Source organism: Prunus avium, chromosome 7 (assembly GCF_965620075.1).
Source record: "Prunus avium chromosome 7, drPruAviu1.hap1.1, whole genome shotgun sequence".
Taxonomy (NCBI): Eukaryota; Viridiplantae; Streptophyta; class Magnoliopsida; order Rosales; family Rosaceae; genus Prunus; species Prunus avium.
In genome coordinates, this window is record NC_142290.1 from 38,468,086 (window position 1) to 38,482,006 (window position 13,921).

Consider the following 13,921-nt stretch of genomic DNA (forward strand, 5'->3'; position numbering starts at 1 on the left):
ATAACCAATTGCGATGAGCATACTATGATTGATGCATTCTAAAATCTTTGGATAGGAAAGGGAAAAAAGAAGAAGGAAAGACTATCATGGATGGATGGAGTATTTAAACATTCGTGATTCTTTGAATTGATTGAGATGAACTAATTCATAATCGAAATCGAAATTAGGAGTTGAATCTGGCTACCACCCATCAAGTTCCATAACAATGACTTCAAAATTTGGTAACATGGACGACTACATGCAGGCCGCACATTTGTATTGTAACTTGTCAGCCTACTTATTATTGTACGCAAACAAACAATTGTACATTTATTTTCCTTTCATAATGTAAAATACAAATCTCCAACCTACTTTAATTAATCCTCTACCACACATAAAATAAATTGGGTTCAATTCAATAATCACTAGTCACTCAATGAATCGATGCTTTATACATATATTAAACACAAAATAGCTGCGAGTTTCTATATGATCTTCAATTGGGAATTTCATCCTAGATGGCTGAAATCTCCCTCAAAATCGGAGCAAGATAATGTAGGAGATGTAACACTCTTCCTCATTCGTCAAGAATCCATGAATTTGAAGCTGTAGTTTAAGAGAATGTACATATTAAGAATGAATTATTTTGGAAACTAAGTTTAAGATTAATGAAAAGAATCTTAATTATCATCAAGAAAAAGTTGGTGAATTTACCTTGCGCCGAAATCTTCCAGTCGCTATCATATGTGAGGGCCCAAAAGAAGTATCCACGAAGCCCAAGGGCTTGAGCATACCCTATCTTGGAGGTTGTAGTAAACGCATCATCAAACGAAACCAATGAAGACCCGTTAAAAGAATATACTGTTATAGTGTCCACGTCATACACTACGGTTGCGCCCGACTGGTTCAGCAGTGTCTCCACCTGGTGGAACGACAGCTGCCCACCTCCTGGGCCTGGCCCAACAGCAGTAGCTCCAATACTATGATTATTTGGGTCTTTGAGCTCCCATGTCCGGCCGTAGAGTGGCAAGCCCATAACCAGCTTCTTCGGGGGTATCCCGGCCTTGATCCATGACCTAAGCCCGTATATGGAGTTTACGTTACTCTTCGGGTCAAGCAATGCTGCATTGGGCCCTGTGGTATTGCTCCAAGCCCCGTTATAGTCGAAACACATTGCATTAATCCAGTCCAAGTATTTATTCATGTGTGGCATGGGGTAGGAGCGGCGGACATTGGCCAAGAAGAAGTCGGCCGAGAAGTAGACGGCGGCGGTCAGTAGGAGAGGAGGGCGGGCTGTGGATTGAGCCTCTTTCTTGAGTGCGTGGCGCCATTCTTTGAGCAAGTGGCCCAAGTCCTTCATTTCTTTTGGGCTTTGAGGGAATTCCCAATCAAGATCCAGCCCATCAAACCCAAACTTACGTGCAACCTCTATGGCAGAGTGTATGAAATGCGAACGAGAGGAGGGCTCCGAGGCCATGCGAGCAAAGATTTTAGGTAGTTCTGGGTCATCTCCGCCACCACCTAAGGACAAGAGGGTCTTCACTGGTGGATGTTTGTGATGGAGGGTGGTGGTGAAATTGGAGAGAAGCAAAGCTGTTGAATTTGACAAGTCAAATTTGAAAGTGACATCGTTTGGCACAAGAAAGGCATAGAAGATGTGAGTGAAGAATGATGTGTTTATAGCTGAAGGTGGGAAATCATCTGACAACCATGAAGGATAATAGGCCGACTTCACAGCGGGAGGAGGGTGCGAAAGCGAGTCTGCCATACAGCCAGTGTTGAAGATCATCAAGGAACATGAAAGCAAAAGAATATGCACCAAGTCATTGAGGCTTGCCATTTCTAGGCTGTGAGCAAAGTAGACTGAGTACCCAGTGGAAACTAGGAAGGGCTATATGCTATATATATTATTCGAAGCTTGAAACGTATTCGGTGTATAGTTTTTGTATTTATCCACCACAGCGTGCATTAAAGAAATAAGAATGCATATAAAAATGATGGAAGGGGTTAAGCAAAACGTTAGCCTATATAATCCAGAAAGTGGTTGTATGTAATTTAAGTAATTTTGAGTTAAGAATTGTCGTTGTTTTGACTGCTACTAGTCCTATCTATTCTATTCTAGAAATTAAGCCGTCCCTTATAACTTATTCAGAGCAGTGTTGTGTTGTAGAATTAAAAACAAGAGAGTCGCATTCAACTTATATGTATATATATAGCAGTGTTCTATTTAGTTCTAAAATTAAATAGTCATTTATTTACAACAGTGAGAATATTATATTATCAAGTGTCCAAAGTTTGATTTGGTGGATTTTGTGGTCGTCTCTACATTTGATGTATGCTTGTGGAAATGATCAATGCTTGGACAGGGAAGTCACGACTAAGCAGAAGCTCCAATCATAACAACACAGGCTTCACAAGCAAATGGTTTTTAAAACCAAACTTAGAACGACAACATACCATATAATGTTTACTTTAAACCACTTGTCTTAACTTAATTGCTGTCACTAATTTTTATAACGGTCGAAATCAATGATGAAGGTTGTTGTTAGGAGAGGCCATTGTTTACCCCTTTAACTTCTGACAAAAATGCTAATACTTCTCATTTGGTGGTGGTTTTCTTTTGGAACAGGGCTCCGAGTGGACATGTTATTATGTTGTTTTTCATGTTCAGTTGTGTTTGTCTGGGAATAGTGCAGGCTGGATTTAAATTTTTTTTTCCTGAAGTTTTTGTTTTTGTTGTATAAAAGAATTTTGTACAAACAAAACAAAAAATTTGGCATATCCTCCCCTTGGTCTAAGCCTAACCACTAGTTCAATGTTCAAATGACTTCCTCATCACCAGTTCCCTCCCTTCTCTCTGCACAGGAATTGCAAATTTTTAATTTAACAAAATATTGTAATGTTTACAGCATGTAGGCCTCCAGATGAAGAATCCAAAGTTGCTAAAATCTTTTATACTTCGTAGAGTATATGACCACCCACATTCTTGAGCCTAAGAACTCAACCATTGAAAATGAAAAACTAATGTCTCCTATCCTGAGCCTGTAATTTCATCGGGGTTGCAATTCGGAAATTTGTGCATCATTAACTGAACAACTTCCTTGCTGCGATGTAGATATGTTTTCCATACTTCTATTTCCTGAGAAAGCCATCTTTGTAGGAGTGGGAATGGGTTCAGTATCAGTTTTGAGCATGGAATAAACTTCCAACATTGTAGGCCTATCCTCCGGATTTTCCTGGACACATAATAGAGCTACTTGCAAGCATCTCGATAATTTACAAGAAGAAGAAGAATCATCCAGTGATGGATCAATAAATTCTCTTCCTTTGTCCTCTTTCCAAGATAGATATGCCTGAAATAGTTTGAATGTTACTTCATATATAGTTTAGATCTAAGTAATAGTTTACATTAGTGGTGATAGAATCATAGACAGCTATGGAACTTACATATTGCAAGAGGTGCAAGCTTTTGTTCGGACCATAGTAACATGTGCTCCTCCTTCCACTAATCATTTGTAAAAGTAGAACCCCAAAGCTGTAGACGTCGTACTTCGTAGAGTATATACCTTTTCTTACATATTCAGGAGGAACATAGCCACTGCATTGCATACCACAACAAGTATTAAAGGATATGAGCATGTATGTGTGAATAACCAAAAAGAGGCAGTTTACTTACTATGTTCCAACAATCCGGCTTGTGTTTGCTTCAAGTTCATCTTTTCTGAAAAGTTTAGCCATTCCAAAATCTGATATCTTAGCATTCATTTCGTGGTCAAGTAAAATGTTGCTACCTTTCAGATCTCGGTGAATAATTGTAAAATTGGAGTATTCTTGAAGATATAGGAGTCCTTGGGTAACCCCTTCAATGATGTGCACACGCTTTGTCCAGTCTAGAAGATACCGTCCGGTAGGATCTGCAAGATATCAAATTCAGGACCAATGAGGTAGGCAAAGGAGCAAGAGACTGACAAATTACAAGTCACATGTTCCTGCACCATAAGCTTAGATGGCTTAACAAGTGATTTTTGTTTGCTTAATATACAGTAGTGTTGGCTCAGTCCTCAAGAATATGCTTGTCGAACTATTTGGAGAGTTCCAATAAGTTTAACCCCCCATGTTTACCTCTTAGAGGAGATGTGAAGAGTCTTAAGACCCACTGAAACTTAAAGAATGCAAAAGTATTGTGTTATTCTACCCTGCACTCTCAACCATAACAGGAAGCATGAAAAATTGCAGACCAAAAATGTAGAAGTCCAAGCTTTTGTTGGGCATGTACTCGTAGATCAGCATTTTTTCTTCCTTCTCAGTGCAAAATCCAAGAACTCGAACTAGATTTACATGTTGTAGTCTTGCAGTAAGTGTAACCTCATTTCTAAATTCCTCAAGTCCTTGAGTTGACGTTTTCGAAAGTCTTTTCACTGCGATTTCGTGTCCTCCTCGCAATTTACCCTTGAAAAATTGAAGAAAACATGGTTAGTTTAGTTAGCATGGTTTAGTAAAAAGAAATTCCAGATTTATATCTGATCAAAAGATGAATCTACAAATGGTATCACTCTCACTGTTCACCAGAATGTACCACTTAGTTAACACAAGGTGAAGGTGACTCTGCTTTCAGTTGTTGATAAGCTTTTGGTTCAGCGTGAGGGGAATTAGTAGCCAATGATCATAGACACAGCTTTAACCCTAAATTCTTTGTTTCCTTTTCCTTTTGTAAATAAAATTCTTTTCTCCTTTTTCTTTGACTACTATCCTAATCTTCCTACTTCTGGAGTTGGCTCTATTTCACTCTTATCTAATCCTCAATTACATAGTATCTTGGAACCCTTGTTTTGGAAGGTGGTAAATGTTACCATGTAAACAGGACCAAACCCACCCTCTCCAAGCTTGTTTTCACTTGAGAAGTTATTTGTTGCCGCTTTGATATTGGAAAAGCTGAATGCTTGCAGATTTGGAGGATCACTGTTAAGAGCTGATGTACTAGTAGTAGTAGACCTTGAATTTGATAGATTTGAATTCCCAAGAATAATCATCCCTGAAACCAGAAGGGAAAATAATAAAAAGTGAAAATGCAATTGCCAAACTCTTGATATAATGGTTCGAAAAGAGAATTTATCTTCGTCTAATTGCTATTAGAAGCAAACACTAAGTACAGTTGAGAAAAATAACCTTTTATCTTCAACAATTTTCTTTGTAAGTAACACACCACGAAGGCTATGAGGATTATGACCAACGTAATTGGAAGCAAAACTATAAGTAATAACCGCCGCTTGTTTTCTTGATCATTTTCTTCCTCTTGAACTGTCATTTACTAAACCAGTTAGAAGTAGAATAAATGACTCTCCATTAGAAAATAAGTTGATTTATGCAGATAGCCTGCTGTCAAAATTAAACTTCCTTCAGGATATAAAATTTAGTTTTATGACATGTCAAAAACATAGCAACAAAAATCACTTTGGCCAACCTGCCCGAGAAAGCGCCCAATCGTCATCATTGGTGACTTGAAACACATTGGTACCAAGTAGCTTCTTCTCCTTGACATATGCAATCTTAGTTCTGATAGATTCCACATCATCAAAACCAATCCAACTCGACCCTATGATGCAATAGTTCACAACATAAGTAGCATTGTACACTATGGGAGCTCTGTAGCTTCGAATGTACCGCTTGATGTACATATAGCTCATGGATCCGTCTTTCGTCTCAGCTGTGCCTGCTGCAGGTGCCCCAACTCCATTATTGTCTTTGGGGTGCACAAGTGTCCACGCATAGCCATGGTAAGGCAAACCCAAAACCAGTTTGCTAGCAGGAAATGAGTTGTTTAGCCATTGCTTTATACCATAGTCGGTGTTAACATGGCTTGACGGGTCATATAAAGCAGCATGAGCACCAGTGACATTCTCCTTAGAAGGCAGATGATAGTCATATGCCATAACATGTGCCCAATCCAAGTTCCTCTTCATAGATTCAATTGGGTAACTCAACGATTCGAAAGCAGGCAAATAACGAATGGCCATTGTCAATATCAACCGTGACTGATCCCTGGAGTTTCTTGACTCAGAATTCACAGCAGCTCGCCACTCATCCAATAATTTTGCCATGTTGATCATATCAGAGGCTGTGTTAGGCCAAAGCCAAAGCAAGTCTATACCTTGAAATCCATAAAGCCTTGCTGTTTTGATTGAAGACTCAATGAAAGACTTTCTGTTAGAAGGTTTGTTGACCATTGAGGACAAGACTGAATAGTTAACTTTCTGACCCAAAATTGATTGAGCTGTTGCAGCTTGTCCATTCCAGATGGATAAGAGTGTTATGACTGATGGGTTTTTGCGCTTGACGACACCGGTGAAGATGGAGAAGGATGGCTCTTGAGAGAAAGGGATGGAGAGCTGGTAGGTGGAGGAATTCAGATCAGCAGAAGCACAAATAAGATGAGTGAACAAGGCAGAGTTGATGTCAGGTATCGGAGACTCGCTACCGGCGTACCAGTAACCAGCTCTGATCCAAGTTTGTGCGGAGGAACAAGAATAAAATTGGGATGAAATAAGGAAGATGATGAAGAGGATAAGGGGAGTGATATTTTTTGATCCCATGGACATGGACATAAAAAGCTAGTTTGATTTTTCCTCGTACAAGATGACTAGTTTCTACTACTACGTATTAATACATATATATATATATACATGGCATCATCATCATGTGCAGTGCAGGATATGGGCAGATATTTCGGTGTGACTTGCAACATGTCTTGTGGACAGTGGAAACAACATCTTCAGTGCCATTTTGCAAAACCTCAATAATGAATGAGACTGAGAGTGAGAGACCACTTACCTACCGTTCCTTATACGTAATTGTGCAAGGGCTTTGATCTAAGCAGGTTCGGCCTAACCTCTGCATTAAGTTCTTGTGAAGTGAACGATGAGCACCCACCATGGTACCATGATACCTACTGGACAAATTAATGTTGTAATATTTGGATTGAGCGTGCACTCCATCCACCAGCCAATCACTCAAACTCAAGCCCTCCTTCTCTTTCTAACCATAAGTCAGCATGCCGCAAGCTACACTTATTAAAACATCATCACCAGCCCAACAAATTAACCAAGCCCAAGGTAAATAAATGCCCAGCTCATTGAAATGATATTGTTCATTTGGAGAAATCTAGAAAGGTGGAGAAGTCTTCACCGACTATGCAAAGTCAGCAACACTTTGATCAATTTGCAAGATAATTCTAGAAAAGTAAAAAGTGAGAAAGAGTGCTTGTAAGAGTTGGTCTTTCTTATGAGAGTTGTCTTGTTATAATATTTTGTGAGTTTAATACAAATAATTTATTTACTTATTTTATCTCCAACCATTCTATATTAGAGTTGTGTACTCTAATTTTCTTAACATTGTTACTTTTATCATAAGTCTCTAGAAATTCCCAAGGAAAAGTGATCCTCTTTTTCTGGCATGAAAGATTAAAGTTGAAGATGTGACATGGAAAACTTTTGCCACCAAACTTTTTCTCTCTTCTTAAATGCCAAAGCAAATTGCATTACGGTTAAGGAACCTAATATTCTGACTATCATATAAAACTTTGCCTCACGAAAGATATGCGCCCGATTTTTATGAGTGTGACGATGAAATGTTGATTTCTTGGACCTAATATTTTATATCCCCTTTTTAATCATAGAAATTTAACATACTATTAATTAAAGGTTTAAATAATTCAAAATACCACTATGATTAAAAACGGCACCGGTGAAGCTGGAGAAGGATGGCTCCTGAGAGGAGAGGAAGGGATGGAGAGCTGGTAGGTGGAGGAATTTAGATCAGCAGAGGCACAAATAAGATGAGTGAACAAGGCAGAGTTTGTGTCCAAGTTTGTGCAGAGAAACAACAATAAAACTGAGTTCTTCGTGGGAACGACACTTCACTTATTTCTATATTTCAGAGGAACGAACTCTTAGCATATTACTAGCAACATCGATATTGTCCCCAACTTGACCACTTATTTAGCAAGTGTGGGGGGTCTCAATGTTATTAAGAGTTGAGCCATTTATTATATGAGACTTTCTATTTTGTTAAGTATCCAATGTGGGATTGTGTGTATTCTTCAACATAATTTATATGAGACCACTTACCTTCGGTGTACGTGATCTAAGCAGATGTTTTATAGTGGTGGCCCTAGTTTGGCCGTACCTCTGCATGGCTGCCTTGTTTACATTTGCAGGAAAATCATGATATTGGTGATAACAGTAGAGAAGAAGAATGAAAAAGGAAGACTAAAGAAGCAGAAGAGGAAGCAGAACGGTAAAGAAGAAAGCAGAGATTATTGAAACTGAGAATTGTATATTGATTTTCGTAGTGATATTACACTGTAACAATACAACCTTTATAGCTAATAACAATCTCAGAAGCTAAGCAACCGACTAACAACTTGTTTAACAAATCTGACTTAGAGCACGTGTCATCCATGTGCTCTTCTAACAAACTCAGCTGACCTGGACATTATAGTTATCATTCCCCCTCAAACCCAGCTGATCTGCTAAGTTGCAGATTTCTGCAATGTCTCGGGAAAATAGGACCATGCAATCCCTTTGTGAAGATGTCTGCTACTTGTTCTTCAGTGGGAATATACTGCATAATCAAGTCTTTCTTTTGTACCCTTTCCCGTACAAAATGAAAATCAATATCTAAATGTTTGATTCGAGAATGAAACACAAGATTTGAACTTAAGGCAAGGGCTGAAAGATTGTCACAATGTATTGTAGGAGGCTGTGGTAAGAATACCTTCAAATCAAGTAATACCTGTCGAACCCAAGCTAAATCAGCTGTTGTATGAGCCAATGCTCTATACTCAGCCTCAGTGGAACTTCTTGAAACAGAAGTTTGCTTCTTAGACTGCCATGAAACTGGATTGTTGCCAAGAAACACCACAAAACCAGTAGTTGACCTGCGAGTATTCACATCAGAGGCCCAATCTGCATCACTGTAAGCATGAAGATCCCAAGATCCACTTGTAAAAGTCAGACCATGATCCAAAGTACCATGAATATATCTCAAGATGCGCTTAACCAACTGAAAATGTAAATCTGAAGGCTGAGTCATAAACTGACATACAGTATTAACAACATAACAAAGATCAAGTCGGGTGAATGTCAAATACTGCAGTGCTCCAACAATACTTCTATAGATGGTTGGATCAGATAAGGAATCACCCTCAGAAGCCAAAAGCTGACAATGTGGCTTACATGGAGTAGTACAAGGTCGACATGTATCCATACCAGCCTTTGTAAGTAAATCTTTAGCATATTTCGTTTGACAGACAAAGATATCTCCATTATTATTATAGGAAATCTGTTAACCTAAGAAGTAGGTTAACTTACCCATATCTTTCATTTCAAACACAGCACTTAATTCATCAATAACTTCTTGGACTAAACTATCTTTAGAACCAGTCAAGATAATATCATCAACATAGAGTAGAAGAATGACACTATCTGAACCAACATGCTTAAGAAAGAGACTTGGATCAGAATGAGAAGCAGAAAAGCCAATGGCTGGGAGATAACCTGTGAATTTCGCATTCCAAGCCTGGGGTGCTTGCTTTAGCCCATAAAGAGATTTTCTCAATCAACAAACATGGGTTGGATATGCAGAGTCTTCAAAACCTTGAGGTTGGCGCATAAACACTTCTTCTTCAAGGTCACCATGAAGAAAAGCATTTTTCACATCAAGTTGTCTAAGAGACCACCTGTTCATAGCAGCAATACTCAAAACCAATCTAACTGTTGTATGCCTTACAACCGGACTAAAAGTCTCACTAAAATCTAGACTAGGAGCTTGACTGAAACCTTGTGCAACCAAGCAAGCCTTATGTCTTGCTACAGACCCATTTGAGTTCTTCTTGACTCTGTAAACCCATCGGCTACCAACAATGTTTTTATCCACAGGCATAGGAACTAAATCCCATGTACCTTGAGTGTGCAAAGCTTCAATTTCCTCCCTCATAGCCTGTATCCAAACAGATGACTGAGAAGCAGCTTTATAAGTAGCTGGTTCAGCAGCTTCATGAAGGGATGGAATAGTAGTAAGATAGCATTGATAATCCTCAAATGGCTTAGTCTTGACAATACCACTCTTAGACCTTGTCTGCATAGGATGCATAGGAGGAGGCATAGATGTGGAAGAAGATTCATGAGAAGGCAAAAGAACTTGTAATTGTTTATCACTAAGGACTTGGAAATTCTCTGTAGAGTCTGCACTCGAAGCAACTAAAACTGGATCACCACCAAAAGATGCAGAAACATGGGAAGGGACATCAAAGGAAGCTGTTGGCGCTAAATCTGAACAGATAGAGATGAGTGCAACTTACAAGTGGGATGGACGATCGAGAGATCGATTGGATGCCGATTCTTCCTGTCCTTGGATGCCGATCCTGAATAGAAAGAAGTCGAGACTCGTAAGGTCTATGGAACCGGTGTGGAACCAGCCTAAGACCCTCCGATGCTTAAGTAAGATTGTTGTTTTAAGAGCTCTTGCTGTTGACCATATAAAAGTATAAAAGTCAAGCTGAAAAGTCTTACCCCTGTATTGTAGTGGAATGTGCATATTTATAGAGGGCATTTAGTATGCTCTTAGTGCTCATTTTCGATGTGGGACTCGTGGGAGGGCCCTATGAGGTTGACACGAGTCCTTAGATATTTCGGGCGGGTGCTTCGAGGTTGATTCTACAGAATCGGTAGGGGATACCGATTGTAGGCTGTGTTGGGCTTGTAATGATCTTTTGCTGCTTTGAGACAATATCATCAGTAGCCTATGCCGATTGTCCGAGGCCTTGGGTGCTTGGGCGAGTTTATGAGATCCACGTGTCGTTGTACGAGTGGAGGGTCAGGTATGGTACAAACAGAAGCAAGATTAGAAGCTGGACTAGAAGCCAAGGAAGGCACATGGTGTGAAACAGAAACTATAATAGGTGGAGCCTTGGAAGAAGATGGAGGACAAGAAGAAAGAGTGCTGGATGGAAGTGAAGGCTCGGAGTGTTTAAAAGGAAAGACACTCTCATCATGAACCACATGTCGAGAGAGAAGAAATCGGTGAGTAGAAGTGTTATAGCATATAACACCTTTATAACCCTGAGAATATCCCATGAAACACACTGTATAGTCCTAGATTGAAGTTTATGTTCATTAAATGGTCTAATATATGGATAAACAGCAGTGCCAAAGACCCTTAGATGCTGAAGAGGTGGAGGCTTGTCAAACAACTTCTGAAAAGGAGACTGATTCCCAAGAACAATACTAGGCATGAAATTAATCAAGTAAGCAGCATGTGCCACAGCATGATACCAAAACTGACCAAGAAGGTTGGCAGTAACTAACAGAGTCAAGGCAGTTTCTATAACATGGCGATTCTTTCTCTCAGCAAGACCATTTTGCTGAGGAGTTGAAGGACAAGACAACTGATGAATGATGCCTTTTGAGTCAAGAAACGAGGCAAATTGTGAACTATTAAACTCACCACCCCCATCACTTTGAAAATATTGAACATGAGCACCAAATTGAGTACTAATAAAGGCATAGAACTTAAGAAAGATTTCAAAAACTCCAGATTTATTGAACAGTGGATAAAGCCACAGGAAACCAGTACATTCATCAACAAAAGAGACAGAATAGCGATAACCATCTATGGATTTATTTCTAGAGGGACCCCATACATCACTATGGATCCTTTGAAAGGCTATATTAGACTTAACATGCTCACTAGGAAAAGGCAACTTATGCATTTTGCCGTGCAAACAAGTAGAACATAGGGCAGAAATAGAATCAGCAGAAACAGACACAGCAGAGGCTTGAAGCATTAGTTTCACAACTTCATTTGTTGGATGACCTAACCTTTGATGCCAAAGAGAGGACTTTATTTGTTGGCCAAGATAGGCAACTGGAGCAGAAGAAAAATAGGAGGCACGATTCAAGATATAAGAAGCAGCTAGAGGAATGTGATAGAGACCTTGATTACTCTTGCCCTGAAGAACAATTTGCTTGGTGAGCTTGTCCTGTATGCAAAAACCAGAGACATCAAAGGTGATAAGACAATTGTTATCTTTACACAATTGATGAACCGATAATAGATTGGCTTTAAGTTTGGGAACATGAAACACAGATCGCAGAGATAAAGATCTGGTATTGGCACAAGAAATAGAGGTAGTGCCAAGATTAAGAATTTCCAAACCTTCCCCATTACCAACAGTGACATTCTCAGTCACATCACAAGGAGTGACATTATGCAGGTGAGAGGCATTGCCAACCATATGATGAGAAGCTCCTGTGTCAGCAATCCAGACTTGCTCTGGAGAGTAAGAGGACTGAGTCGTCATAGCAGTTAAGGAAGATGGCGGTGCTTGCCCTTGAAATGCATAGTTAGAGCGGTGATAACAATCCAAAGCAGCATGCCCTCGTTTGCCACAGATTTGGCACTCAACAACATGTGAAGGAGCATCTGAAGAGGGAGCATTGCGATAATAACAGTTCGCTGCCGTGTGACCACGTTTGCTGCATATTTGACATTCTGGCACAACCTTGTATGAACCAGAACCACCATAATTGGAAGAGGGAGCACCACGAAAACTAGATGAGTGAAACTGAGAATGCTGATTCCGGCCGCCATTAAACCTTCCACGGCCAGAAGAAAAGCCACGAGAATAATGCACAGGAGGCAGAGGATGAGAAGGAGTAGGCAATAAGCCTTGACCAGAAGCAACAGAAGAGGGCCGAACACTAGAAGATGAATTCGCAGCATACAGACCTGAGTGATGAACAATACGAGCCTCAGCAGTTTGCTCTGCAGCTAGGAGTTGAGAGCGAAAATCCTTAAGAGTGATTGGAGAATCACGACCAATCAGAATAGTCTTGATTATGGCATACTCTGGTGGTAAACCATTCAAAGTAGCGATAACAAAATCATCATCGGAAATGAGCACAGCAGCCGCACGCAATTGGTCACGAATGTGTTTAAGACGAAGCAAGAATCGCTCAATGGAGTCTCCACCTTTTTGAGCAGTCTGCAGTTCTGTTTTCAGATGGTTAATTCTTGCTCGAGAAACAGATGCGTAGCGATCGCAGAGATGAAGCCAGGCCTCTCGAGCCGTTTGACTCCCGATAACATACTCAAGCGCTTCATCGGACAAAGATGCAATAAGAAGGCTCAGGAGTGCCTTGTCTGTGCGAATCCAGTCTTTATAGGCCACCGTGATCTCAGAAGTAGCGCCTTCTTCACCGACAATGGCAAATTTGGGAGGAGAAACAGATGAACCATCGAAGTGGCCGAACAAATCGTGGCCCTGGAGGACCCACTCCAGTTGATAACTCCACTTCAGGAAGTTGTCATCGTTAAGCCGAATGGTAAGCATGCCCAAAAGGCCGTCAATTTTGAGAGAGGAAGCCATGAAAGCAAAAAAATTAGGGTTTCAAAGAACGAAAGTGTTTGGAGAAAGTTGCAGAGAAAATGAGAAATTGAGATTTGAGATTGACAGAAGAAAGAAGCAGAGGAACAAGGAAGAATAGAATGCGGAAGCAAATAGAAACCAGAATCGAACCTAAGCTCGTGATATCATGATAACAGTAGAGAAGAAGAATGAAAAAGGAAGACTAAAGAAGCAGAAGAGGAAGCAGAACAGTAAAGAAGAAAGCAGAGATTATTGAAACTGAGAATTGTATATTGATTTTCGTAGTGATATTACACTATAACAGTACAACCTTTATAGCTAATAACAATCTCAGAAGCTAAGCAGCCGACTAACAACTTGTTTAACAAATCTGACTTAGAGCACGTGTCATCCATGTGCTCTTCTAACAAACTCAGCTGACCTGGACATTATAGTTATCAATTGGATTGGACGGATTAATGGAGATTGCATTGCAGCCAAACCAATCAATCAAGCCCTTGTTTTTTTTTTTTTTTT

General features: G+C 39.9%; 2 protein-coding genes across 2 annotated transcripts; both read right to left on the reverse strand.

Moving 5' to 3' along the window:
• Positions 1 to 68: 68 nt before the first annotated feature.
• On the reverse strand, positions 69 to 1,902 carry LOC110752648 (class V chitinase CHIT5b-like). The gene is made up of 2 exons (XM_021953350.2): positions 694 to 1,902; positions 69 to 585 (listed from the first exon to the last, which is right to left on the reverse strand). The coding sequence occupies exons 1-2, from the start codon at positions 1,817 to 1,819 to the stop codon at positions 557 to 559; spliced, it is 1,155 nt and encodes a 384-aa protein (XP_021809042.2). The 5' UTR covers positions 1,820 to 1,902; the 3' UTR covers positions 69 to 556.
• A 928-nt stretch (positions 1,903 to 2,830) lies between these two features.
• On the reverse strand, positions 2,831 to 6,991 carry LOC110752625 (uncharacterized). The gene is made up of 7 exons (XM_021953328.2): positions 5,441 to 6,991; positions 5,146 to 5,277; positions 4,830 to 5,011; positions 4,218 to 4,428; positions 3,656 to 3,893; positions 3,427 to 3,577; positions 2,831 to 3,332 (listed from the first exon to the last, which is right to left on the reverse strand). The coding sequence occupies exons 1-7, from the start codon at positions 6,579 to 6,581 to the stop codon at positions 3,030 to 3,032; spliced, it is 2,358 nt and encodes a 785-aa protein (XP_021809020.2). The 5' UTR covers positions 6,582 to 6,991; the 3' UTR covers positions 2,831 to 3,029.
• Between the last annotated feature and the right edge of the window lie 6,930 nt (positions 6,992 to 13,921).